The sequence below is a fragment of the Pholis gunnellus genome (assembly GCF_910591455.1).
Source record: "Pholis gunnellus genome assembly, chromosome: 24".
In the NCBI taxonomy this organism is placed as follows: Eukaryota; Metazoa; Chordata; class Actinopteri; order Perciformes; family Pholidae; genus Pholis; species Pholis gunnellus.
In genome coordinates this window covers 10,561,684-10,589,001 of record NC_136551.1, presented here as the reverse complement: position 1 = coordinate 10,589,001, position 27,318 = coordinate 10,561,684, and the positions used below count along the sequence as shown (strand labels likewise).

General features: G+C 46.1%; 1 protein-coding gene across 1 annotated transcript in view; it reads left to right on the top strand.

Moving 5' to 3' along the window:
• Positions 1 to 25,582, top strand: part of zranb3 (zinc finger, RAN-binding domain containing 3) — a 56,515-nt gene extending 30,933 nt beyond the window's left edge. Inside the window, 9 exon segments of the mRNA XM_079185986.1 lie at positions 4,370 to 4,497; positions 11,284 to 11,388; positions 13,811 to 13,953; positions 18,089 to 18,272; positions 18,274 to 18,291; positions 20,646 to 20,764; positions 21,455 to 21,647; positions 24,267 to 24,398; positions 25,067 to 25,582. Coding sequence (XP_079042112.1) covers positions 4,370 to 4,497; positions 11,284 to 11,388; positions 13,811 to 13,953; positions 18,089 to 18,272; positions 18,274 to 18,291; positions 20,646 to 20,764; positions 21,455 to 21,647; positions 24,267 to 24,398; positions 25,067 to 25,165 — 1,121 coding nt within the window. The 3' untranslated portion in view covers positions 25,166 to 25,582.
• The last annotated feature ends 1,736 nt before the right edge of the window (positions 25,583 to 27,318 follow it).

The window sequence follows — 27,318 nt, the reverse complement described above, 5'->3', positions numbered from 1 at the left end:
AGTTGCGTCTCAAAGGGATACGCAAAGCAATAAATTGCGCTAATTACAAAGAACTAATTACACAGTGTGCAATATGAAGAAGAAAAAATTGCCAGACTAGCAGAGTCTAAGAAAAGCCTGTGACCTGGGTGTTGCCTCTGAAAGCGTGCGGGCATATTGGGTCAGAGTTACCGAAGGATGAAACTGAGCTGATGGCAGTTCAGGACTATTTTTTCTTTTAAAGCCTCTTTGTAGAATACGTAACATCGGAAGGAATATTGCACAAGCCATTTAACAGGCACGCTATCAACCCCTATTAGCCTTTAACATCCCAAGATCTGTGTGTAACAACTTGACCGATTCCTTTCCTTTCAGAGCCTCTCACACACACACACACACACACACCCTGACATCTATTAGTGGCCAGAGATTGTCGAGTGGTTAATTTCCCATCTCTGTGGCTACCTGTGCCAACCCACCCGCCCTACTCACAGGCAAAGAAATACTAAATGTGAGCGAAAGGCTACGCTTTCTTTCTTTTTTTAAACCCCTATTTAGACCGACTCTAGGGGAGAGATAAAAGCTTCACTGTCGATCAGAAACGGCAGCACTAAAGAGACACTGCTGGATGCCAACTTGGCCCCCCACCTCCCTTTAGACACGTTATTTTCCCTGGAGACAACTAATATCTGTCTCTCTGCCTCTGCCTGTCATGTTCGGTTTCTAGCTAGCTAGATGCCTGTCTAATTCTGTCGTCCATTTTTCTGAGTACGTAACTAGCTAACTCTCTAGCTAGCTAGCTGTTTTCTGGTCTATGTAGCTATCTGTCGATCATGCTCTCGTCTTTTTCTGTGTATATAACTAGCTAGCTGTCTGTCGTCTATTTTTCTGTCTTTTGTAGCTACCTTAGCTATATGTCTATCTGTCTAGCTATAGCTAACTAGCTTGATAGATAAATAGCTATGGGTCTGTCTTTGTGTCTATACAGCTAACTTTATCTGTCTAGCTATCTGTTGTCTATATAGATAGACATTTAGCTAGCTAGCTGTTGTAGCTACTTTAGCTATACAGGACTGTCTCAGAAAATTAGAATATTGTGATAATCCCCATACGTGTGATTTAGTTTACTGAACCAAGCTGAGTGTTTTTCAAGGCTCAGGAAACCCTTGCAGGTGTTTCGAGTTAATTAGACGATTCAAGTGATTAGTTGAATACCCTACTAGTATACTTTTTCATGATATTCTAATATTTAGAGATAGGATATTTGAGTTTTCTTAAGCTGTAAGCCATAATCAGCAATATTAAAAGAATAAAAGGCTTGCAATATTTCAGTTGATTTGTAATGAATCCAGAATGCATGACATTTTTGTTTTTTTAATTGCATTACACAAAATAAAGAACTTTATCACAATATTCTAATTTTCTGAGACAGTCCTGTATGTCTATTGTTTTGTCGTCTCTTTTCCTGTCTGTTTAGCTGTAGCTACCTAGCTAGATAGATAATTAGCTATGTTTAGTTTTCTGTCTATATAACTAACTTTATCTATCTTATCTAGCTATCTGTTGATTTATTTCTGTTCTCTGTATAGGTAGACAGACGGCTAGCTATCAATCTATCTGTCGTCTTTTTATCTGTCTATATCTGTCTAGCTAGATACTATATCTGTCTAACTTTCTGTCCATTCCATCTATCTATCTATGCAGCTGTCTATCTGTCTGTCTGTTGTCTATCTGTCTGCCTGCCTGCATATCTGTCTCTGTCCATCCATCCTGTTGATGGTTAGTCCGTTTGTTCGTTGCATACCTTTGCCACTGTGTCTCAGGCAGCGTGGGTTTAGTGCGAAACACAGCGGTTGTCTAATAAAAGTGACCTATGGGGTCAGAAGCGGCGCCTAATGATTTTCCTCTACCTGCCCGTGGTTTTAGAAGGCAAACCGCAGAGCTGTCGGCCGCCCCCACCTCTTGATTGCTCTGAGATTACTTTCCTCACAGCACAGACAGGCAATCACTCCTCCTCTACCTCTCCTTACTGTCTGTCTCTTCATCTATCTGCATGACCCAAACATTCCAACATGGGTACAAGTTTTTTTTCCTTTAATGTTAGTTAAAACGTTGCAGCAGCATCAGCTGCACCAAATCTCTTCACACTTGAAGTGTGCAGTTGGAAATGTTTTATTTTTCCCCCCCCGATCCTGCAGAAGATGAGATGACTCAGTCCAATTAGGCATTGTTTTCTTTTTCTCGCAGTAAAATAAGAGATAAATCCCTTGGGGTGTTTTGAAGGCACTGTTCATACTGTGTAAGTGACAGTCTAATAAGACGGCTTTGTAAGATGAATTGCCCCCATCGTTTAAATGGCCCACTTAATGCAGCTGGCGCGTTCCCCCCACTGCAAACAAGGGAAGGGGGGAGAAAAACCTGCTTACAACAAATATAGGGTGCACATTGCAGAGCTGCTAGGTTTCATTACAGATGTAGAAGGACAGATAGATGGGATTTTGTAAAACGCTAGTGTCCTGCAAAATGCTTCTGCGTGGCCCATTCCAGCTGAATCCGGGATGAGATCAGAACAGCGTGTACCAGACCCAGGGAAATTGCACCTATGAGGGCGGCAAACATAAAATTGAAAAATATGGACATTGTACGGGATAGGTCAAGGAGAGGAAATGAGTTAACGTGATGATATCACCTTTTTAAACAAAAAGTTTTAGCATCAAACTGCAACGCAAATTTTAGGCAAACCAGCGGCAGGAGTGTAACTTCGGTAAATTCTCAATTCAAAGCGGACGTCTCAAATAATAGCCATCTGTGCAGGAAGTAGAGTTTCAATGAAGGTGGATCATAAGAGTAGTAGTGGTGCGTGTTAGATGATAGTAGTGCTGTGAAATATAGTTGATGCTGAATATATCAACACAGCAGGTAAAACAGAAATAAAATGTAAGACTGTAAACTAAAGGCCTGATGCTATGGAAGCCCGAGAGGAACATTATTGTTTTTCAGCTCAAGTTTAAGATTATTTCCATGTATGTATTTTGCATACACCCTTATTAACACCTTATTTTGACAGAACGTAGTGTATCCTTCATCTATTTCAACCAATCAGCACTGTCTTGGTACCCATATGTTCTTCTGTCACTCAACCCTCCTGAAGCTGCTTCTGTCCCGTGACCACCAGGTACATGGTGGCGCCTGTTCAATGAAAAACTCTTGTGTCACAGACCCCCCCCCCCCCATTAGCACGCCGAACGGACACGCGCCCACATTCTCGCGGGCCCGGCAGACAACTGGCCACGTGAAGTGATTTAAGGCAAGTATTATCAGAGTGTTATAGGTCATTGTCTAAATGAAGCGTGGTCGTGCAGCGGCGCTCTCATTTCCCACCGGCTGACCTTTTCTTGCTAGATGCTGGCAGGATGAGCGAGCTACATGGCCGACATTAATGACCCTCCCTCTCTGCGACCGTCACTTTATCACTCGCTCTCCGTCTCTCCTCCCTCCCTCGCTGCGTTTCCACCTTGCTGTTTGACATATTCCTGAGAGACAAACGTGAGGAGTAAATTGGCGTGTTTCTGTCAAAGAAGCGGGCTTTCACAGAACATTAAAGGCGCAGCTCGGCACGCCGGGAAAAATAGCCTTATTTGCTTAAGGTCTGAAAAACTGAACCCGGCGCCTGTGTGTTGGACCAAACGTCAAACCAGGGGGAGGTGTTGTAGAGCACAAATGAAGCGTGATTCCACAAATGCACGGCTCATTCTGTCACCTGATAGTTATTCAGAAACTGACGCTAAGACCAGTAACCAGCGTGAGCTGAGAGTGTTTCTATCTTTACTCCATGCTCCTTTCTGTCCACTGTTGACAATGAGGCACATTCAAGATGATTGAAACTCACTAGCTTTAAAAAAAACAAGTGTAATTGAAGATAACTCTTATATTTTTCTATATTCATCCTCCAGCCGTTCGAAACAATCTGCTGCTTTCAAACATACAAAGAGAAATGTTTCGACCTCCACGTGTAGGTTGGTTGTTACATCAACCGGTGATGGCAAGAAGCAAAGTCGACTTCCATTCCTATTTATATGAAAATGTCAAAGATAATGACTCAACTGTTTTCATTTCCCATTCTATAATCAAGTGTTTGAAAGCAATAAAGCTAAATATCGGGTGGTATGCGTACACATTTTAATGATGCGCTACAAATGTCATATCTTCTCAATATTGTGCTCCGTGTAATAAATGTGGAAAAGCTGCCGGAGTTTAATGCGGCTGCGAGTCATTGCATCACCAGAGGAGCAAACAGAGGCACCAATAAAGCTGTGAGAGCCAATAATGAGCCAATAATATATACTCAGTGAGATATTAACCGGCCTCCTTCCTTCCTCTCTGCCCGCAGACCGGAGAGCTGCTGCGTCTCCGTCCTCCGATGCTGACGACGACGACGCCAGCGGCGCCGGCCCCGCCTACCCGGGCCTGCAGTTCTGCGCCAGCCAGTATACGGACCGGATATATCTGTACGCCAAGGTACCGCATCGACCCGTTTGATTGTGCATGTTGGATAACGGTTAGACTCGGATGTCTGGTTGCATAGAAGTCTATGAGAAAATGACTCTACTTCTCTCTTGATTTATTACCTCAGTAAACATTGTAAACATGAGTTTATGGTCTCAATCTCTAGTTTCAAGTCTTCTTCAACACAGCATGATGTTCATTTAGTAAATGATGCTTTAGGGCGGGGCTACACAGTGATTGGTCGCTACCAAGGCGTTCTTACAGCTTACAGTTGTTCTTACAGTATCAACATCCTTCACTTTTCCTTTAGTAAACCACATTCTTGCCTGAGGAGAGGACCAGTGTAAAGGAACAACTAGTGTGCAGTATTTGAATCCGGGCCAAAGAAAAGAGAATACCACATGAAGAAAACAAATATCTACACACATTTTATTGCTGCGAGGCCTGAAACGAATGGGGGAAGAAGTGTTAACGGAGCGTTTCTGAAAGCCACTTACACAACAACAAACATATTGGATTTCGTCTGTAAAGCCACTCTACGTGATATTTATTCTTCTCTCAGGTCAAGTGTGGCCACATTCACCAAATCCGTCCTCAGTCTACAAACTCAAGTCGCCGTTGGTGGTGAACACGACGCGCTCGCACTAAGTGATGAATTCAAAAGCAGCTGCATTTAATTTGTTCTTCCATTCAGAGAAAGCCGGATGTGGTAATGATGCTCCTCTTCTCTGAAATCATGACCATTTCAAACTGATATTCGTGCAGCCATTTGAAGCTGCTAACTCTCTTTTCACTTGTTAAATGACAGTCGGAAGCCTCTGATGCAATGGTGTTTATGTCGGGTCTCAAGGCAGCAAGAATAAGTCAAACTGAAAGGGCATGTACCCACTCGATGTTTAGCTCCTCGCCAGCTTGTTCCTGTCATATTCAACTAAACCGTGAACAAAGCAGCAATTCTTTTATTTTTTTGGGAGTGGGAGGTCTCGCTGAGCTCAAGATCTCTTTAGATAGAGCTGCAAAACAACAATACGCCGGTTGAAAAAGACGGGGGACGTGCAGTTCCGTCACGCGTCGCCAATTAGCAAACGGGACAGATGTGAGGAGATAGTCGCGGGCAGCATTAAGAAGGTCGGAGTTTAAGAATGAAGGTAATGGTGATTTGCAAGAGCTCAAATTGGTCCGGTTACAAGCCGCACTTTGATGGACTTGAAAAGCATGCTCCGTCGTGTCATTATAGGTTCATGAAATAACCGAATATAACCTTGATGCTTGATATTAACCCTGACTGCCTCCTGTCTGTTACCAGAGGAACGAGAGCTCTCCCAATCCATTCATGTTCTTTTATTTAGATACATTTAAAGGCACAGTCCACCAATTTTGCATATCGAGTTCAGTTTACTTGCAACGGGAAGTAGTACTCAAGCCTGTGACCGTGGCTCCGTAGTACATTTTGAGAGTGTGGAGGAGCTTTGGTCAAGTCTGAGAAAATAACCCCGATGACGTCATAGTGATGTCATCAGGGTGGCATTGGCTTGAAGACATTTTTTAAACAGAAAGCCTTCATTACAACGTGGGGATGACAGACATGGACGTTTACCAAGGAGAGAGGGTCTCGTTGCATTATGGGAGATGTAGGATAAAGTGTTGTTTTTGAGCCTGACCCATCCACCTTTTGTTTCCCAGCAACAACGAAGTGTTCCTTTTAATTTATGACCGGTGATTTCACTATTAAGAATGCAAATAACATTAATGTAACTTATTACAGTGCATTATCACGAAAGAAAAAATATGCGGGCTGCGTTGCATAAGCTGGAGACTAAAAGTCTCTATATATATATATATATATATATATATATATATATATATATATATCTTGGCCTCTGCGGCATTGATTTTTTAAATGTATTTTGCACATCTCCCAACTTTATGGAAGCGTAGTGTAGCACTAAATCACTAGAGTGCCCCTTTAATATTATGTTCTCTGTGTTTTTGACATACCGAACGGTGTGAAATAAATGGATGCAAACATTGCTCAAAACATAAAAAACAATTGAACATCTTGCTGCTCTGTTCAAAAAGCAATGAGCAACAGCAACACTGGCAGCAGTGACGGAGCGCCGCACGCCGCTCATAAATCTGTAGATAAACCCCTAACGAGCTCCATCGGTCGGCCCATTTTGAAAGAGCTGACCGAGAGAGAGCAACGACGGCACCGAGCCAGAGAGGGAAGCGGAGACGGTTTGTACCTACAGCAACCAATCATCTTATGTTCTAAACAAACTGCAGGCGGCCTCTCGGCTTCTGTGATAAGACTCCTGCTATTTCATTCAGATAATCAAGTAAAATGTCCTTTCAGGGGCTTTTTTCGTTGACGTTTGTGGTGCTCCTGCACTCTAGACTAAGACAAACTACAGTTTAGCCCCATTCTGACTCTGAATACGCTGCCGTGCATTCTTAGCACTCGTCTTGAGTGCCACTTCGTCGACAGACCTCTGTATTGATCGGATTGTGATACTTACCGCCCTTTTGTTTCATTCATGAGGCTTCAGATTCCTTCCTAACGCGGATAAGAGACAAGAGGGTTTTACATAGAGAGGACCGAATAGCTGAACTGAATCACCAATAGAATATTACCCTGGCGGCAGTAGAAGTGGCCGCGTACGCGTGGCTGAGACGATAAGCCGCGGAGATAAATGTCCCCCGCTGTCGTTTAAATGATAAACTGTAGGAATTCTGGCTGGAAAGCTGTCACATCGGGATAATCCTGGACCAGGCAAAGAAGTCTCACAGGGGGCCGCTCAGTGCACAATCAGAGGAAGATTTGTCACCGCGGGTTTCGAATGAGAAATATTGAGAGTATTTGGAGTTTTATGTCCATTTCCTGCACATCAGACTGTTGCTTTAGTCAAGGAGTCACTGGGTGGTTTATGACCACACCAGGCGTAGCTGAAGGGCGGGGTTCATGACGTCATTATGTTGCGCTGAACTTATTTTGCCATGACACTGAAATACTCATCTACTAGCATCTACAACAAATATTTGGAGATAAACATCAGGGGTTAAACTGCAACAATTATAGTTATAGGATAATATCCCAAAAAGGAAACTTCTGTTAGCTCAGACTGCACATTGCTATTAGCATCTAGCGGTCTCGTCTGAGCCCTGGATTTGAATACGCTGGTGATAGTTTTTGTGTCTAGTGTTGGGTTTGTTTCGACGTTAAACCACAGGAAGTCCACGCTAACCGTACACATTTACAGATTAAGGGCGTTTATATGCGCTCAACTTGCAAACAACAGAAAATTCCTACATGCTAACGTCACTCCCTTTTTTTAAATGCTAACGTTATACGTGTGAAGGTGTGCTTCTAAACCGTGCCACCTGGCGATGGTCTGGGACAAACTCAGTTAATTTCTCACTACCTGCAGGAGCTAACTGCGTGTAGCCTCGTTAGCATTATTTATGCTAGCAGCCTCCTTTTCTCGCTTGAATTCATATATGTAGCTAGCTTGAGCTTGCAGATGTCTTTAAATGAGAGCTGTGCAGTAAGAAATGCGACATTGAACTTCTAAAAAAGGAATTTTTTTAAGAATTATTATTTCTGCCAGTTCCGGTATCCTGTCGTATTTGTCCCAAACATGAGATGAAATGAGTTTGACTCATTATAACCCAATGAAATATTAAATAGTGATCGATTATTTGTCAATGGGGAGGATAGTGCCCCTGTTTTCTCTCATCTAGAAAGGCTCTAATTCCTGCTTCATGCTGCAACAGCACAACCCGCTCCGCCGCTCCCCTGAGTCTCCATGATATTTATTTAGCCATAATCCAAATAAACACGTGGGCCTCTGTGCACCGAGGGTACGGCACAGAAAGAAAAAAAAACGTCCTAATGTTGATTTGTATCTTTCAAATCCCTGAGTCGGCTGCCGGCAGGTATTAACCTTTAAACTTAATCTTTTCTCCTGCTTGTCCTCTCTCCGTCCGTGGCTGAAGTGGCTGAAGTGGCTCTTAGCCGGAATCCATATTGCAGCTTTTACCTAAATTCTCTGCTCGGCCTCTTTCTTGTCCCCGATGTTTGGCACAGTCGCTGTCACCCGAGTGAAGTTAACACCGAGTATAAGTGGCTTCTCAGCCTTCAAATTGACAGTAGTTAGTGCTAATGAAGCAGCAATAAGCTGGAACATTTTCTTTATTATTATTTTGCAGATACCTCCGAGCTGCGGCGGCGTGATTACCCATAATCACAGCAAGGTGCATTCTTGTGGGTTTATGCCGTTTTCTTTATACTCTTCACAAAACCCTCATTATTTGTTTGCTACTAATGCATGCATACTGTCACAGGAGAAGCATTATCTTCAAAGTGTACATATATTAGAATAAAAGACAAGTGAGATCACTAACGAGCTCCTCGGTTACCACAGAAAATACCATGGCAACCAAGACAGATTACAGAACTTGGATGTAATTGTATATAAGTTCTGCAGGTTAGTCATTAGGAATGGGATCGCTCGGCTGGAAATACCTGAAGTGTAATACAAGGTGAGGTGCCGAACACAATGTAACTAATTAAACGCTATAAACCTGGTTCCTTGGCTCTTAATTATAGAGTGACGGCTTTGGTGCTGTGATTTAGTTTAGTTTATTTCCGAAATGACTACTTCCTTTGTACTTTTTCTTTCTTTCTTTCTGTTCTCAGGAGTGTGTAAGGCTTTAACAATCGAGGCTCCCATTTCTCAATAGCGACAGTGTGTTATTACCCGCAACCTGTTCCACACATTTCATTCTCACGCGTTCCAGATGTGCATTAGGGAACGAGACCCATGGGGGAATTCACAAAGAATGGATTGCGGCCGCTGTAGAGCCATGAATTGCGCGTCATTTGCAACCACTATCTGCCGCGTCTCAAGGTCTGATTTACGAAAGATTTTGCGCTAATGATATTAAAGTGCAAACACGCTCATAAAATCGTGCAATTTGTACTTTTTTAGTGGAGTGAGAGGGAAGACATTTGTTTAAACTGTCATTGCATCCTGCCTCTTGTCAGACTTTGTCTTGTTTGTGCAGGTTAAGCTTTTTGTGAATTGGACCCTGAGAGTCAAACATGCTAGTGCTTTGAGCTGCATGCTAACGTCAGTGTGCTAACATGCTCTCAATGCAAAATGCTAACATGCTGACTGAAGCTTAGCAGGTGTAACGTTAACCGCGTTCGTTCGCCATCTTAGTTTTGAATGTTAGCATGCTAACATTTGCTAATTGCTACTAAACACAAGTACTGCTGAGGCCGATGGGAAGGTCATAAGTATTACAGGTTGGTGGCATAGACTTTATATAAGAAGTGGACGTAGTCTTTGTGACGTCACACATTGGTTTGTGGACTGCCGTTATGAAGCCTTGAGTTCGTCGATTTTCGCCGTCGCCATCTTGGGTTGCGGCCGTCGCCATGTGTTTTTTTTAACCATATTTGGAATATGGATGAGTGACGTAGAGACGCAGTCTACGGCTCAGGTAGCAGCAGAGACCTGTCAATCACAGCTGCCCGCCCTAAAGCATCCTCTGCTTTATGGTCTGTTTGACTCTAAATGGACCATCATGTACTAAATGAACATCATGCTGTATTGAAGAAGACTTGAAACTAGAGATTGAGACCATAAACTCATGTTTACAATGTTTACTGAGGTAATAAATCAAGAGAGAAGTAGAGTCATTTTCTCATAGACTTCTATACAACCAGAGGAGTCGCCCCCTGGTGGACACTAGAGAGAATGCAAGAGAAAAATGATTACAGTTCAAACATGAAAATGTTGAAGTCAAATAACCGTCATGCTATTCTTGACTTGTACTATGAGAGGACAGTATGTATGTATGATCGAATGTCCATGTCAACACGGTAGGATTTGACTTTATCCTGCTAGTTCACAGAAGCCTTAACTTCTGCTATCTGAGAAGGTGATGTTAGCAGTAAAATAAATCCACCTGTTGCAGCTGATGAGAAAACAGAAAAGACACCCACCTTCTCTCTTCTCCTGAAGGAATTTATTAGACAGCATCTGAGAGGTTTGTTGGCAATCCGTCCCTCTTATATAACCACATTATTACCCTGACATTTATTCTTGCCAGGCAAGTGAAACAGTTACTGCGTCGTCATTCACTTAGCGGCACTCGCTTTGGTTACGAAGGTGACTCAGCAGCGAGTCGGGAACCTCCAAAGAACCATGAAGGGCCTGTGTGGAGTGTAGTGGTGCCACAGTGTACCGTTAACACTAAGTGTGTTGATCTCGCTCTGCCCTGAGAGGCGTTTTAGCCGGTCTATGTTTTTGGCATTTACGCAAAAAAAAAAGAGACAAATAAATCAAAATCTCAGCATTTTGGCTCTACTAAGATGCATTGCTTTCATTACATAGTGCCATTTATAGTCCCAGTGTGATGAGCTGTAATTCATGTAAACCCCAAATACAAATGATACGTTTATATTGTTCATGTGGTAAAGTTGTGTGTGCTTTGATGTGATTTTAAATATGTCATTGCATTTTTGTTATCAGTTGAATTTAGGTTTACAGTTTGCAGAGAACATTTAATCAATAATGCAAATTTAAAAAACCCATAAATGATATGTATGCTTGATTGATATGCTGAGAATAATTGGAAAGATAATTCTATATAGTATTTCCCTTTAGAAGTAGAAGTGTATATTTCTATATCTCTCAGTAGTAGTGAGAGTGATGGTGGTATTAGCAGCAGCGGTAACAAACCTTTAGCTTGAGGCCGTCCTCTTCCTCTCTGTCTGCTCATGTGTAGGACGGGACTCCGTTGAACCTGAGCTTCGTCCCGCTGGACATCAAGCTAACCAGCTGGGACGACCTGCCCGAGGCCTTCCGCCGGCGCCGGGAAAATCGAACGCAGGTCTGCGCGCATGAGGCGCTTTGATATTCATGGCCGTGCGTGGGCGTGCATGTAGGGGGGGGGGGTTCGTTTGCACGAGGGACGTGTAGCTAGTTAATGTGTCATTACTGCAGAAAACGCCTCGGAGGGGATTCAACATGGTTGTAAAATGTGCCAATATTTCCTTCTTTTGATTGATTAGAAAGATATGAAAGCATATGACTTCACATCATTTCCAAGATGACAGAAAATTTTACATCTGCTCGAGAGTGTAGTTGAGTTTTTTCTTTTTTTTTTGCGAGCAGGCCCAGAGGCTGCCTTCATTTTGGAGATAATTTAGTTTGATATCGCAGTCTGCAGGGCTATCTCGCCAATTCCACTGACCCAGTGAAGACCAGGCACACCGCTGCACGGGGTTATTAAGTGTGCATTACAGTCACGTGAAACTAATGACACCCATGATCATGAGGAGGAGGAGGAGGAGGAGGAGGAAGAGCAGCAGCAGCAGCAGCGCGGCGTTGGGAGCCTGACGGATTGGTGGTAGCGCGGACGCCCACTTCCACCACCGCAGGGCCTGAAGTGGGAGAGGGAGGAGGCGTTGGGAGGGAGGGAGGGGGGTGATGGAGGAAAGAGAGGGGGCGGTGTGTGTGTGTGTGGGGGGGGGGGGTTTCGGGACCAGCGAGAGAGAGAAAGTGCCGCTTTATGGCGGTCGTTAAACGAGACGGATCATCGCCTCAAACGACCCCCGCGCGCCACCCCGGCCAATATTAAATCCTGCAATCTGCCGCGGCGGTAACCCGGAGCCGCCGACAGACACCCCGGGCCTGTCGTGTTGTTTATGTTGCTTTGTAAAACGCAGGCGTGAGTTGCATCTGCGCTCCGACCCATCATTCACGCCCCCTGTTTACACTCCAATTGTCCATCAAAATCAATAGCGGGCCGGCGAGCTTAATGCGGGGAAGGGGAGGCGGTGGGTAGAGCGCTCACCTGCACTCTGCACAAGCAAAGAGAGGCAAAAAGAAACTTGAAATGATATCAGAATAATCTTTTTAAGGGAATGAATAATGTATACATAATGAGGCTAGAACAGGTGGGCACTGTACATCAAACGTGACTCAAACAGGAGTTAATAGCGTATTTGTTGGGCACTACTTTTAGCGGCGGATTAATCCACATTCGGTGCTCCAGTGGGTGATTCCAGCAGCAGGATGGTGTATGTGGGATTGAGTCGAGATAAACTACGTGTGTGTGTTGTGTGTGTGTGTGTGTGTGTGTTCATGGTTATGAAGGGACGTGTCGGCCGGTAAACAACGTGGCTCAGTAATAGTTTTTTACACAACCAATGGAGCGCTATGGCACAGAGGAAGGAGATACATCAGGCTTTGATACACAAACATTACGTGATAGAATACATTAATTTTTATGGGATTTCTTTATTTATTTGGCAATAAGACTTATACAGAATATTGCCCTCATCCAGCCTCACAGTGATAAATCTAAGCGCTCCCAGTTTCCGCCCACACGATGTCTGATACTCACTTATTAACCCCCGGCCGACCATCGGAGTAGCATGAAGCTGAAAACGGCATCCCACTCTCCTCCTCAGTCACGACTTCTGACATCTGATCCGGCGCCTCGCCGCTCTGCTGACCTCTGATGACCTCTGATGACCTCGCCGAGCTGTTGGCATATTTCTGAAGCTTGTCCGGAGTCTTCAGCTGCACCGGGCAAACCCGGTCTTTGTGGAGCCGGGTTTTTCTCCATCAGTCGGTTCGTTACGTCCGTACTGCAGCACTTTGACCTCTGATCTTTCCCTCGGCTCACGTCCAAGTGCCTTCATCTGAATATCAGCCTCTAGTTCCCCTGATCTCAAACTACAGCTGGATTCTTTAATTCATTATTTTACCTGGTTTTAATCTGCTGCCTTCGATCAAAATACTCACAATTCCACTTCAAAAACGTCAACAAAGCAAACCTAGCTGTGAATAGTTTGTTTTCATTCAGAGCAGCTATCATCCATGGGGAGGGAAGAAAAGCTCTCGGGCGTAATATACGGAGCTAAATTGCCCATTAGGCCGCGGTGCTTGGTGTGCTGTTTGTTATTGTGCCAGTGGATTTTCTTTGAATCCTTGACTTGGCTGAAAGCATATACAGCTCTCTCTCTTGCTTTGATGGGTTTTTATTCAGCTGTCTGGAAACTGTCTCCTCCTGTGTGTCGGTGCTCTGCAGGTTTGGATTGTTTGTTTCGAAAGTGTATTTTCTAAAATTGAAAAACAAAACAACAACAATTTTTGCCACAATATCCAAACTATGAATTTGTGTTGAGAGACGAAGGCTCTAGCAGTTATTTTTTTTCAGTTTTAGCTTGAAATTGAATTTGAAGTGAGGTGTCTCTCCCCCCCCCCCCCCCCCCCCCCCCCCCCCTCCCCCTCCCCCTCCTCAGGTGCTGAGGTTCGTTCAGGAGTGGAGCAGCCTGGCCGCCATGAAGCAGAAGCTGCTTCGACGCGGCGGCCTCCTGTTCCACAGCCCCACTCTGGGCCTGCAGCAGCTGGCCGCCGCCCAGCGCCCTCACTCCAGCACCAAGAGGTCAGAAAGACAAAACATGCTACTTTGGCTTTCCAATGCTTTACGTTCCCGAGAACAGCGAATGGTTACCGTAGCACGGTCATGGTGAAGAGGTGCGCATGGTACTGCTGTAAAAGCAACAATCAACATTTAAAGAGTTTGGACGGTGGTGAGTTTCTCTACTTTAACGTGAGCTACAATCATTAGCATATCCGGCTAACTAGCTTAGTACCTACACTAGCAACCCTGCACCTCCTACTACTCACATTTTGTGTGTAGTTCATTTGCGGATTAAGGACCCTTTTATTTTCTTTTTTCTAAAATGATTGAAAACGTAAGTAAATCTTCCCGTCACGTGAATACATCTGTCGGCCGTAACAAGGGGACAAACGCGCCTCCCCCTCCGAGAGCTCGTCTGACCCAGCGCCCCTGTTGTGCCGAGCTCAGCGATAATTTGAACATGCTGGAAACAGCGGGACGGATTAGCTCCCGACGCTAATGTCAGAAACCGGAAAAAGCAACGTGTGAGATTTCACAGAGAAACCGGCAGATTTGTAAATACTAACTGCCCCGGGCGCTGTGGAAGGCTCAATAGAGTGTGTGTGTGTGTGGGTGTGTGTGGGTGTGTATCAAAGGGTGTCAGCGGAGGCAGAAGAGAGGATGGGATGTGTACGCGTGTGTGTGTGTGTTTTTCTTCTTTTTTTGACAAACATGCATTGTTGCTGGCACACTAATTACAGCTGGCGAGGATCGAGGCACGGAGAGTTTGCCAATTACAGGGTAGTCTCTCTCTGTGTGTGTGTGTGTGTGTGTGTGTGTGTGTGAGAGAGTCCGCAAGAGAGTGTTTCTCATTGGGGGGGGGGGGGCCGTGTTTGGGTGCATGAACCTAATCAAGGTGTGAGTAGGAGGCAATTGGCCCGGCTTGATTTGATACCTGTCTGATTTATTCGCTAATCAGAACCAATCAAGCTCCGGCTCCGGCTCAGCGGGGCGGTTCGCCGCTCGGCTTTCAGCGGGCCCTGAAACTTGATGCACTCTGCTCGGGGTTCTTCCCCGGCGCCGCGGATGTTGTCTTCGTGATTTCAGTGAAGTTCGGGGGATTTTAATCGGGTTTGCATCCTGCACAAGTGCGCTTCGTTGCTCGGATTACTGCACACAGAATCACTGCTTCTATAACACGTCTTTATAATAGAATAAGGATGCACAAGAATTCTCCTTTCTGCATATTTGCATACTAATTCTCTTCATAATGGGAGCTATTTGGTTGCAGAAGAACACGTAGAAGGTTGACTGATGAACATCATCGATGGTAATCATACAGACAAAATCATTGGGCGATATTATTTGCCCAGACATTGGATAGTCCAACTTAAAATCCAACATTAATTCAGAAATCATAGACTGCAGCACGGCGTGTGACCAGATGGAACGATGGATAAGTAACCAGAACATTTGGCCCTTTTTTTTGGACATCACTATGGCAACTTATATTAACAGCTTACTCCAGCGATTCAGCGCTGCACTTCCAAAAAAACTTGGACTTGAATAAGTCACACGGAGAAGATCCCACCCTCGCCGTGATGCAACTTTTACTGCATCTTTCATTCGACCCTCCAGCCTGATAAACTCCACACCTCCAGTTTGTAGCACAGCCTCTATTAGTGTATTTGAAGTCTCAAGCAGCATGCCTATAGTCCTCATAATACAGTCTGTACACATGTACTATGTGTAGCTTCATGATTCTTCTGAGGTGGCCCACTTCAGTGCGTGTTATTTTCTGCACCGCGTCTCTCTTGAGGCCAGTCGGAGGCGGGGCGGCCATCGATCACAGCAGCTTCGGCAGAGCTCGTTAGTTCGATTTTCGCACAGCTGAGCAGGGCCCGGCCCCCCGGCGCTGAACCCGCGGGGCCAGGCCCGGGAGGAGCCGGGCTGCCGTCTGCGGGTTCCGCCGTCGGCGTACCGGCTGCCGCCGCCGGCCTGCAGCCGGGTGTCAAACGAGAAGCATCCACCGAGTTATCTTTAAGGCATAGTTTGACTTTTTTCCTTCTCTTGCTGGGAGCTAGAGCAGAAGATTGACGCCACTGTCATGTCCGTACAGTAAATATGAAGCTGCAGCCGAACAGTTACCCGGCAACAAGCGGAGACTTAAGGACGTTTCTGGTCCTTGTAAAAAGCACAAATTAGCAAACAGACGGGGAAGTGGTATCAGTCTTCTCCTCCGACTGGCAAGAAAATGAGAGAGGTATCTGTAGTGTACCAACTCTGAAATCCGATGACTCAGTCAGTTTTTTGTGGGCCGCCCAGATCAGCAAACTTGTGATTCAACTAGCCGATCAGCCAATCAGGTTTGATCCCCAGCAGTGCAGCAGTCACCTCAGTGTACAGCGTTTCTGTCCGAGCACCCAGCTGCATGAACAACATTCAAACACACATCCACGCTCTCTCCCAGGAGCGCAGTCGGACTCCAGTTTATCGCGAGGTGTCTCGTTTCATCCGGCCTCTGCGCCGGGACCGTTTGAAGCAGAGGGAGCTCGTGTGTTTGATGGAGACTCGCCTTCTTCATCATCTCCCCACAGCTTCCACAGAAACTTCTCCTCTTTGATGTGTCTCCCTCCTCCACTTTCTGCCTCCTGTCATCCATCTCTTCCTTTATTTTTTTTCTGCCTACTTTCCATCCGACTCCCAGAGACAGCGTTGTGTCCAGATGGAGGTGGAGTGAAATGCATGGAAATGTCAGTGTGGGGCCCAGTGGAGATATTAAAAGCTTAGCTTCACAGTGACAACACCTTCCTGTTTAAATAGCTGCGTTTCATGGAGGCTAGTGTTTCATCAGTAGTCAGGGAAACGGTGCAGTCAGAATAAAAACACGTCACGTAAGCATTCAATTAAATAACCCATTCATATTTAGGTATATGTCTAAATATCTTTATAATAATAACACTTTTTTTGCTGCTATTTTAAAGCTCTGAATGTTAAATAGAGCTCTATTAAAGAACGCACAAATGAGGTTAACTCGACATATAACTAAAGGCAGCGTGTATCAGTCCTTCACTGCTCAGTTAAATAGCGTTGAATGTGTTTTCTGCATGTCTTATGTGTCGGGGAGTTGCCCCAATTATTGATTATATTTCACGGGTGGCAGTGCGAGCGTTCATGTTTGTAAAGCACAACTGTAATTATCCATCTACATGACGGTTAGTGAGCAGAGTTGATTGACCGTGAAACGGCCGCACAATGGCCGCCTCCCCATCCGTCTTTTCTTACTTATAACTGCTGTTTTGTTTGCTTCATTTACATAATTAAAAAAGTTACACCTACTCTAGAACAAGAAGGCTGAAACGAGACACCTCCAACAGAGAAACTTCTAAATAAAAGTACAGAACAAAATGTTACACAAGCCGCAAAAAAATCATCACACGGCCACGAAATACCGTCGCCAAGCTGATACCAAAGAATAATAAAAATATCAGCCGGCCCACTTGAGTCGGCAAACATCCAGTCTGGCAACGTGTCTTCGAGCAGCCGAGTCCCGCCAACTGCAGGGCCGGTGCAGCTCCGCCTGACCTCTGACCCGCCTGTAGAGGCAGCCAGAGAGAGGATAATTGCTCCGAGGGGACCGTTAGTGTTGTATCATCCTTCTGTGGAAAGCCTTAATGTTACCTGGGGACGTTTGGTGATTGGTCACTTTTCTCTCAAGACCACAGCAATTTTCTTCCACCTAGAACAAACAACCCCCCCCCCCCCACTCCCCCAGCTCTCTTTCTCCTCCTGCATTCCGTGTCAACGCCCCGGGGTCATTTTAATCCTGTCCAGATTGACGTGCACTGTTTCATGGGATCCTCGACCTGCACGCCGAGAGCATCTGTATTACAAGGGCCATAAAAAGCGGCGGTGTGGTGGATGGATTAGATTAGATGATTGACGATGCCTGTGGGGAAATCAGATCGCTGCAGCAGCAAGAAGTGCTTCAGCGCGGGGAGGAGGACGGACGGAATACAAGAAAATATGTAGAATTTAATAATAAGCAATGAAAGTTCTGCGTTTAAACACAGTTTTGGAAAATATAAACGCGCTTCTGGCATCAGATTTCCCTTTTTAGCTGCTACTAACGCTGTCCAGAGAGAGTTTGTGAATCTATCTCCTCCGTTTCTCACAGGTACCTCAGCAAGGCCGAGGTGGCCCAGGCCTCCCTGAGCACGGCCCAGCAGGAGGGAGGCAGCGTTCGACTGGTCACCAAGGAAAACTTCTTCGCAAAGAGGCGGTCCACCGCTCCGCTGACGCCACCCGCTCCGGAGAGGTGGGTGAAAGGGCGGCTGTGTGGGCGGATGTTCACGGCAAAGAGAGGCTCAAAGCTTCACAGTAGCTGCTATCCACTGCAGTTATTCCTGTACGTTATTCAGAGCTGACGGATCACGTGCAGCCTCGTTTGTGGTTTTTTAACGATGAGGTTTCATGGTCTCTACATGAAGGTGCTTTGTGCCAACACGCGGCTTCGCCTTCAGGGGTTTCGGTCTATTTTCATTTTCCTTCCCATCGCTGTCTCCATGGAGATCTGTGTGAGCGGCACAAAGGCCTGCTGAGCGTGTTGGTACAGTAAATAAAGACCCTAATACGAGCTGCAACCTGCTCAGCCCCAGGATGGAACATCACTATGACAACCTACGGCAAACAGTGTTCCTCACACGGACGCAGCAGCTGCTGTTCCACACAAACGTCTGTGATGTAGCATGAAGGGAGTTTAACGCCGACGTTACTGTCTAGACGTGAAACAAATACTTAAAAAGCTAGTATGTTGTTTAGCAAAAGCTAACATTTAGCTTGACCATTACTGTCGAGCTAAGCTAATACCTAGCATGGTAACGACATAGAAAGAGAATATAGCAAGACTGTCATTTTCTCCAAAAAAAGCGTAGCAGAAATTTAAATTAGAGATTTAAATCAGCTTTTATGCGAATCTGTTTCTACACTTTACTTGTGTCTCCAGTCCAGGGTGAGTTTCCGCCATTTCACACATCTACCGGTTATTTCGAGGTGTTATTTGCAAACAGTAAGGCGTCAACCCATTGTGGCACAAATGGCAGGTTTTCGCTTTAATATCAGCAACGTTAAAACGGAGAAGCACTAGATCGTCTCAGATTAAATCTGGTGCGGTCGCAGTCCCGAACTCAACAGAATCCTCCTCCCGTTCAGTCGCTCCTCTCCGTGCCTCTCGGTTTCCTTTGTTCGGCGGCGTCGGGGATCAGCTCGGTGGTAAACACCGGCAGGCTGTGCTCCGTTTGCTGAAGGCATGTTGCGTGATGTTCCGGGGTTTGAAGCACGAGTTACCTCACACTGCGACGCCGAGCTGCCAACACGCTCGCTCGCTTTGTGCATGTATGAATTGAAATGACTTTGAAGATAAACGTGAAGCACACGTAATAATTAGTTTTAATTACATTATTATGTTGTATGTTTTTTTCTGGCTAATGCATTCAACATTTACAGTCATAAACACATATTTCTGGGTTACATTTTCTTTCTAAAGTACCATATTTTCACCGTTCTCAGTCTATTTCTGTCTCTTTCATCCGCGAGATGTTGCTGGCACAGTATTTGTCTCTCGGTACTTCCAGTTCTTGGTATCTTCTCAACTTTGAAGCAGCGAGGTTCCTTTTTTTCTTCTCCATTTCAATGATTAAATCTCACTCTGTAGTGCTCTGTCTCTTTGTTCCCCGCTCTCTCTCGCTCTGAATTGTAAACCACAGTGGAAGAGAATTTAGTCCATCTGTCACCACCAACGTGGCTCTAGCACCCTGCTGGGACAACATGGCCAAATGCCCAAACTCACTGTCCTCTGCCAAAAGGACGCACACACACACACACACACACACACACACACACACACACACACACACACACGAAATGTTCTACAGATGCATTCACACACAGTATGTAGACATTTTCCACACGCACACACAGCAGCCATATGTCCATCAACTCTGCATCTGCAGCACACAAAGCAAGCATATATATATATATATATATATGCTTTTTTAAAATTGGATGAATATAAACATTGAATTGCGTTTGCTGTGTTGCTGGTGTTGAAAGAGCTGAGCTGACATTGAACACGCCGTCGGCTCACAGACGGCTGCCTGTCACGCGGGTCAAGGTAGCTTCCTTTTGAAGTTTCCTTGACACAAAGGGCTGGAAATCTGCTGCAGCCGCGCATCAAACAGATGCACAGAATAGATGGTGTAAATGGAAGGAATCCATTTATTTCGCAGGCTGACATTGAAAGTAGTTCCTCATTTTGTCATTTCTTGTCGATATCGCAGTGTTTACCCACACTTAGGTCTGCTGCGTTCACATTTTACCATATTTACAGTCGTGTTAGTTATCTAAGCATTGCATAACTTAACATATGTAATGCTAAAGTGTGCTCTATTATATATTTAAATTGGATTAGGACCGGCTTTTATGTCTAAATATTTCTGTATATATCTTTTTATATCTATTGTATTTTCAGGAAATGTTTGCTGTAGTGTCCTCTGTGTCTTCCTGTTAACGTGATGCATAATAATCAATGATTCTAAGAGTTTGTCTTCATAAAGCCAGTTAATGTGATAGATTTCTTTCTCTATCCGTGTGACCGCAGCCGGGACGGGGAGTCCTCTAAGACGGAGACGGAGGAGGAGGAGGAGGAGGAGGAGGAGGAGGAGGAGGAGGAGCAGCCGTCAGAGTCCGGCTTCCTGCAGGCAGTGGACAGTGAGGGTGTCCCTCTGTGTCTGTCCTGCCAGCAGGCCTGCTCCACCACCGGCGGGGCCTGGGACACTCGGTTCTGCAGCCACAGGTACGACGACGCCCAGTTCAGAAGCTCAATACAAGACTTGTGTGGAACAGCAGATGCACGTACATCTTTTGGAGCACCGGAGGGGCGGGGCTTACTCTGGGGACACTCCATGTCGTCTTTGGTGAGATGTCGGTCAAAGAAATGCATATTGAATTAACTTTCAAATAGTTTGCGTCTGTAATTGGTTAAACTTCCCGAGTACCGATTGTCATGTGCCAAAGCCATCTGGCACCCTTAAAAATTCAGTTATACTGTGCAAAACAAGCTGGAAATCAATCCTTTTTCTCAAGATCAATCCACTGCATTTTAACATAAATACAAACAATGTTTTAAATGCAGAGTGGAAACATTTCTGCTTGTTCAGTCTCCGCTATGCCTTGCCGTCCCTGAGCGAAACGCCGCACCCCTTCCATGCTACCCTCGCACGGTCACGCTGAATTAGACCGCGGACAAAATCCCTCCAGCTTCACTCCTCGATACCCGACTCTGATCAAACCTCCACACAATGATGCTCAATCCAACCACAGTAGTAAAAACCACAACGACGTTCTTCTGGCATCTGAAGAAAAAGAAAGAATCTCAACTGTTTAGGGTTGAAAATGGAAAGATTCCAGTCGGGGATATATTCATGTCCCCCCCCCCCCCCCCCCCACCCCCCCCCCCCCCCCCCCCCCCCCCCCCCACCCGCAGGTGCCAGGAGGAGTTCCAGCTGCGCTCCAGCCAGACGTACATGCGCTCGCGGGTGCTGGAGGCGGAGCGCGGCGTCTGTCAGCACTGCGGTCTACACGCCCACGACCTGTTCCTGAAGGTCCGCGACGCCCCGCCCTCCCAGCGCAAGGACATGCTGGAGAACACCTGGCTCGCGCAGCTGTCACTCAAACAGGTCGGACATATTTATTTTTTTGGAGTCCTTTTGGCTGTGCACCAACCTTCAGCATCAGAAACGCACACATCCTCTTGATGTGAGCTACATAACGTACATGAGCCATCTCTTGTCTGTGCGTTTGTGTAGGTGCAAAAATAAAAGCACGCTGTACTCTTCTTTCAACCCACCTACACACACACACACACACACACACACACACACACACACACACACACACACACACACAGGTTGATCTCCGAGCTCCCAGTAAATGGATTGCTGGGCCCATTGATTTCATTTTTATTTTTTTCCCAGTGCCAGGCCTCGACCAGTAAGCCTGTTTGATTTGGTCGGCTGTTATTCTGCAAAGCCAGCCCCCCCCCTCCGCTCCTTATACACACACACACACACACACACACACACACACACACTCCCTCCTTCCCTGTGCCGCCGGCAGCTGCAGGAGCGCCAATCGATGCGCCGAGCTTTAGAGGAAACAAACTCAGCCACATGATAAGACGGCGCAGCGGTGGAGGAGCCTCCAGATTATCGGCTCATTCTTTGGTTCATACCGGGGGTTCTGGTGTGTGTGTGTGTGTGTGTGTGTGTGTGTGTGTGTGTGTGTGTGTGTGTACCATGGGGTCTGTCTCGGTGTGTGCATGCAAGTATGTGTATGTCAGAATTTTGCGATGTGTGTAAGGCCTTTAGGTGCCTGTCAGCAGTATTTAGTTGTGTGTAGTGTGTAGTAGTGAGGTCTGGTGTTGCAAGGTGCACGGTTTTGGCACAAAAGCAGGTCCAATTGACTAGAGAGAGAGTGTGTGTGTGTGTGTGTGTGTGTGTGTGTGTGTGTGTGTGTGTGTGTGTGTGTGTGTGTGTGTGAGAGACGTGAACTGTGCCCCCATGAGCAGGCCTGTTCTTCAAATCTGTTGGGATCAATTCCAGCTCGCTGCCTTAATGTCGGCAGAGTAACACTCAAAGCAGGAAAATGGATTTTTTCGCCCTGAACTCTTCCTCTCAGGCTTCTCTCTCTTTCTAATTCTAAAAAGTCATCTTTTGCTTCTCCGCTTGCTTTCTCTCATACTCGCTCTGTATTCCTTTCTTTTATTCTCAAATACGTTTCCTGCCGTTTTAACGAGTGAATCAGAATATATAGCTTTATTTAGATTTCATACGTCAACACGACATTTGTGCTGAAACACTTTGCTCAGTAATAACAATGGAAAGTCACATATCATAACGTCCTAGCATTTTAAACATTATGCTGACCAAATGACTTAAATAAATACAAATTTGAGATTAATTGATGATTAAAAAAAAATACTCACAAGTTGCTCCCTTAACTGACCTCATGACAGGCTATGCTAACAGTCTACAGCCATGCTAGCAGCTCTGTTTGGCTGTATTAGCTAAATACAAATGTCAGCATGCTAACCTGCTCACCGGGACAACGTCGAGGTGCTGATGTTCAACTGTTACGTTCACTATTTACACCATATTGGTTTGGCGTGTCAGCATGCTGACATGAGCAAAATAACAATGTTTGTATGCTAATGTTTAGCAGGAGACGTTTCTCATGTTCGTCCCAGCATGCTAACATGCTAACACGTGGTAATTAGCACTAAGCACGCTGCCTCGGGGGTCAGGGGAAGTAAGGGTGTATTTTAAATGCACAACTTCATTAGAAGTACAGTAAAATATGGAAATACTACAATATACACTACATCTTTGCTCACATCTTTTACTAATATGCGTTAGCAGGTAATGCTAACCGTGTTCATCATCTTAGTTTAGTGTGTTAGCATGCTAACCTTTCCCCAGTATTGGTAATAACAGTGTTGCTGTGGTATTTACGTGTATTATTGAATACCAGTTATTACAAAGCCAGCACTAGCTTAATGTTATTACCCTGTGGTTTATTTAACCTCATTGCAGTGTCTTTATCAGGCATTACATGTGCATGGACTGCTCATTGTGCTGGTTTATATAGCCGTCGCTGAGTTATCCTATGGTGACGGATAATAGAGGGTCAAAGTACACCGTCATCGATTTGGAGCAAATTATTGTTGTAATCACACTTGAAACCATACAGGCTTACATTAACCTCGTCATTTTCAACCTTTAAACCGTCCTTTCATTATTTCCTGTTGTAGATTTCCACCACTTATGTGCCTCCCTGTCATGTGTGCTCCTCAACACGTATTTGTTTCGATCCTCTTTTATTGTGAAGCGCATTGCAGAAGTGCCCCTGTGGTGCAGAGATTTGTTTAGCGCGAACGCCTCCGCGCGCTCGTGCGCGTGTGTGTGTGTGTGTGTGTGTGTGTGTGTGTGTGTGTGTGTGTGTGTGTGTGTGTGTGTGTGTGTGTGTGTGTGTGTGTGTGTGTGTGTGTGTGTGTGTGTGTGTGTGTGTGTGGGGTGTGGGGGGGGGGGGGGGGGGGGGGTTGGGTGCGCGTGCGGCAAAATAACAATTTAGGTCACTTTAGGACTCGGAGAAAGAAATGATATTTATTTTTTTGTTGCCAATCTAGAGCGGTGCGAGAAAAAGCCTCCAGCCCCGCGCACTGAGACCTCCCTGTTTCTCTCTGTGTGTGTGTGTGTGTGTGTGTGTGTGTGTGTGTGTGTGTGTGTGCGCTCCCACAGCTGAACGAGATGATCCGGGCTCCGGTCGAAGGAGACTTCTGGCAGGTCGACCACATCCGGCCGGTCTACAGCGGAGGAGGACAGTGCTCTCTGGACAACCTGCAGACGCTCTGCACCGTGTGCCACAAAGCCGTACGTGCACACACACACACACACACACACACACACACACACACACACACACACACACACTGCATCCCTGCACCCATAACGACCGACTTTCAGAGCCAAATGGGCTTAAGGGGCCAAAGCAATTTGTCTAACATTTAAGATGGCACACTGGATGGACCTCTCCTCTATCCCCGGCCTCATCACTCATGTTGAGGATCACACGTGGTGGCGGTAATGTGATACATGGTCAAGCACATTGATCAAACGTCACGCCGTCCCTCACCGAGCTATATATTGTCCGTAATATCATCACATGATGTGCCGGTGTGACATATTGATATATAGCGTTTGTTGCCTTCGGGATCATCTCCCGTTCTTGAGCTCCTACCGTCGATATTTCATAACCGCGGTCACTTCTTACAACAAAATATATAACCGAGCTTTTCATTGTCGCCTAAAATGTGCTTTGCTTTCACGCCAGATTTGTTATTTTTTTTTGTCAGAGTGGGTGTTTGGAACACGTCGGACCCGAATGAACCGACGCGGGGAGCTGCTCGTCCCGATAAGGGGATCCTCTCGCCATTTAACGCCGCCACTCGAGACGCTTTAATCTCGAGAGGCTCGATGTATCGATCTCTTTTCTTATTTCTCTTCTTACGTCATGTTCCGTTCTCTCTCTCTCTCCACAGAGGACGGCTCGGCAAGCCAAGGAACGCAGCCAGATGAGGAAGAGCGCGGCAGCCTCCAAGGTTGCGTCAGATATCAGCAGGTTCTTCGTGAGGAAATGAAATGAGAGGTTTAGTAAGAACTGTCCTCGCTGCCATGCTTTCTGGCATGCTTTTCTTCACGTTTAAGTATCAGAAATGCCGCTCTCTCTCTGACAGATTAGGATAAAAAACAGGGCCGGACTTCCTTCGCCTCCTACTTCCTCTACTTTTCCTCTACATCCATTTGTGAAGAGATCATCGCCGTCCACACCTGTGGAGATTTACCCTAAAAATGTTTGTTTTTTTAAAACAACAGAAGAAAATCACGAGACGACTGCATGAAATGCTAATTCAGCCAGCTCCCCTTTTCGTCCCCGAGCCGTCACGGGCGCGGTGGTTTTGATTTATGACGGCCCGCTTTTTCTTTTGTGCTCGAGGCGGAAATGGAGCAGGTTGTTTAGAGAGAGTTGCTGCTATTTTAAGATTTTTTTGCAAACTTAGGGGGGAAAAGTAGCAGGTGAGAGATGAACTAGGGGTGGGGGGGGGGCTTTGTGATTAAAACTTTACAGCAGAACAGCGCAAGTGTCCTCATTGGCGCCACCTCAACAAGCAGCGCCTTGTAAATCTTCCTCTTTTTCTTTTTGGAAGATGGATGAACGCACCCCAGTGAAATAAAAAGCCTGTTCTCATCCCGTCTCCTGTTGTCTCCTTCCGCTCCTCCGCGGCCTCGGACTGTAAATACACCAAAAGCGTCGTCGGCCGCTCTGGCGAGCGAGCAAATCGTTTCATCGCCTCGAGTCAAGAACATCATCGTCCACGCATCTCCCTCCTCTTCAGCCGTGCTTGATGATCTGAGGAGAGCTACAGTCAGTCAGCAGGGCTATGTTTAGAGAGACGGAGAGCAGAGTTACTATGGAAACAGGGCTTCGGGTTCAGCAATGTCGGGAATATTGAATTCTCTTCTTGTGAGAGTTATACAATGAGCCAGACAGACATCAGAAAACTCCAATCAATACCAGCAGGCTCCTGTGAAAACCAGGCCGTCGCATTCCTCCGCGGTGGAGTATGGCGTCCCCTCTCGGGCGGCTGGCGGTTTGTCCGTCCGTCAGCCGGCGAACTCTGAGCGCAGCAAATTTGTTGTAAAAGTTCTAAAAAAAAAAAAAAGAAAAGAAATTTTCCTGGCAGCCCCCAACTTCCCTCAGCCTATCGGAGGGCTCGGCTTCAAACTTTCTTTGGGAGCCCGCGTGGGCGCGCGCGTGGGCGTGTGTGTATTTCCCCTACGGCTGCTCCAGGTCTCCACTTAATAAGGCCGTTGTTCCTCTCCTGTCCAAACCGACAAGCCTTGTGAGTAATGAACATCTCCCAGGCAGCCTTCCAACAACAGCCGGTCTCAGTGTCAGTCCCTGTCAGCAGCCAATGACTCTGATCTGCTGTTTTATTACACCCAAAAGGTGTGTGTGTGTGTGTGTGTGCGTGTGTGTGTGTGTGTGTGTGTGTGTGTGTGTGTGTGTGTGAGAGAGAGAGAGAGAGAGAGAGAGAGAGAAAGTGAGCGAGGAGGGAAAAGTAGTGCCGAATGTTTTTTTCTGCACGTTACACAAATCAAACTGTGGCAGAAGAGTTGTGTGTGTGTGTGTGTGTGTGTGTGTGTGTGTGTGTGTGTGTTGGAAGAGGTGTGTGTGTGTAGGAGCCGTAATGAGGCAGCGCCCAGATGAAGACGTCTCGTGTTCCGGAGGGTCTGCTGGGTAAAGAGCGCCGCTGTTTGCGTTTGGACAACCCATCAGCCCGGAGGAAAAACATTACCTCCGCAGGTGATGACGGTAATAAAGACGGACTCAAACACCGGAGCGGGCGGCCGCCGAGGTTTGCATGTGTGCTATCCCCACTAACACCCCCCCCCCCCCTCCTCCTTTCTTTTAAAGGCGGCACCAGAGTGAAACCCGACTCACTTACTTTGTTTTCCTCCCCCATCAAGTGCAATCAACGTCGTGGCCTCGGTGGCCGCGTCGTTTCAGCGGGTTACGTAGCAACGCGCCGTGCTCTTGAGCGTCACTCGGCCCCAAATTAGCAAATATCTGGCGGAAGTAATGACACATAGTTAGAAAAAGATCTGTCTCACTGTGGGGGTGACGAAGAACAGGAAGGAACGCCGCCATTCGAAGAAAATCCAAGCGAATGGAATTAAAAAGAAATACAAAAACACCACAGCAGTGAACCAAAGACCAAAACCAACTGTG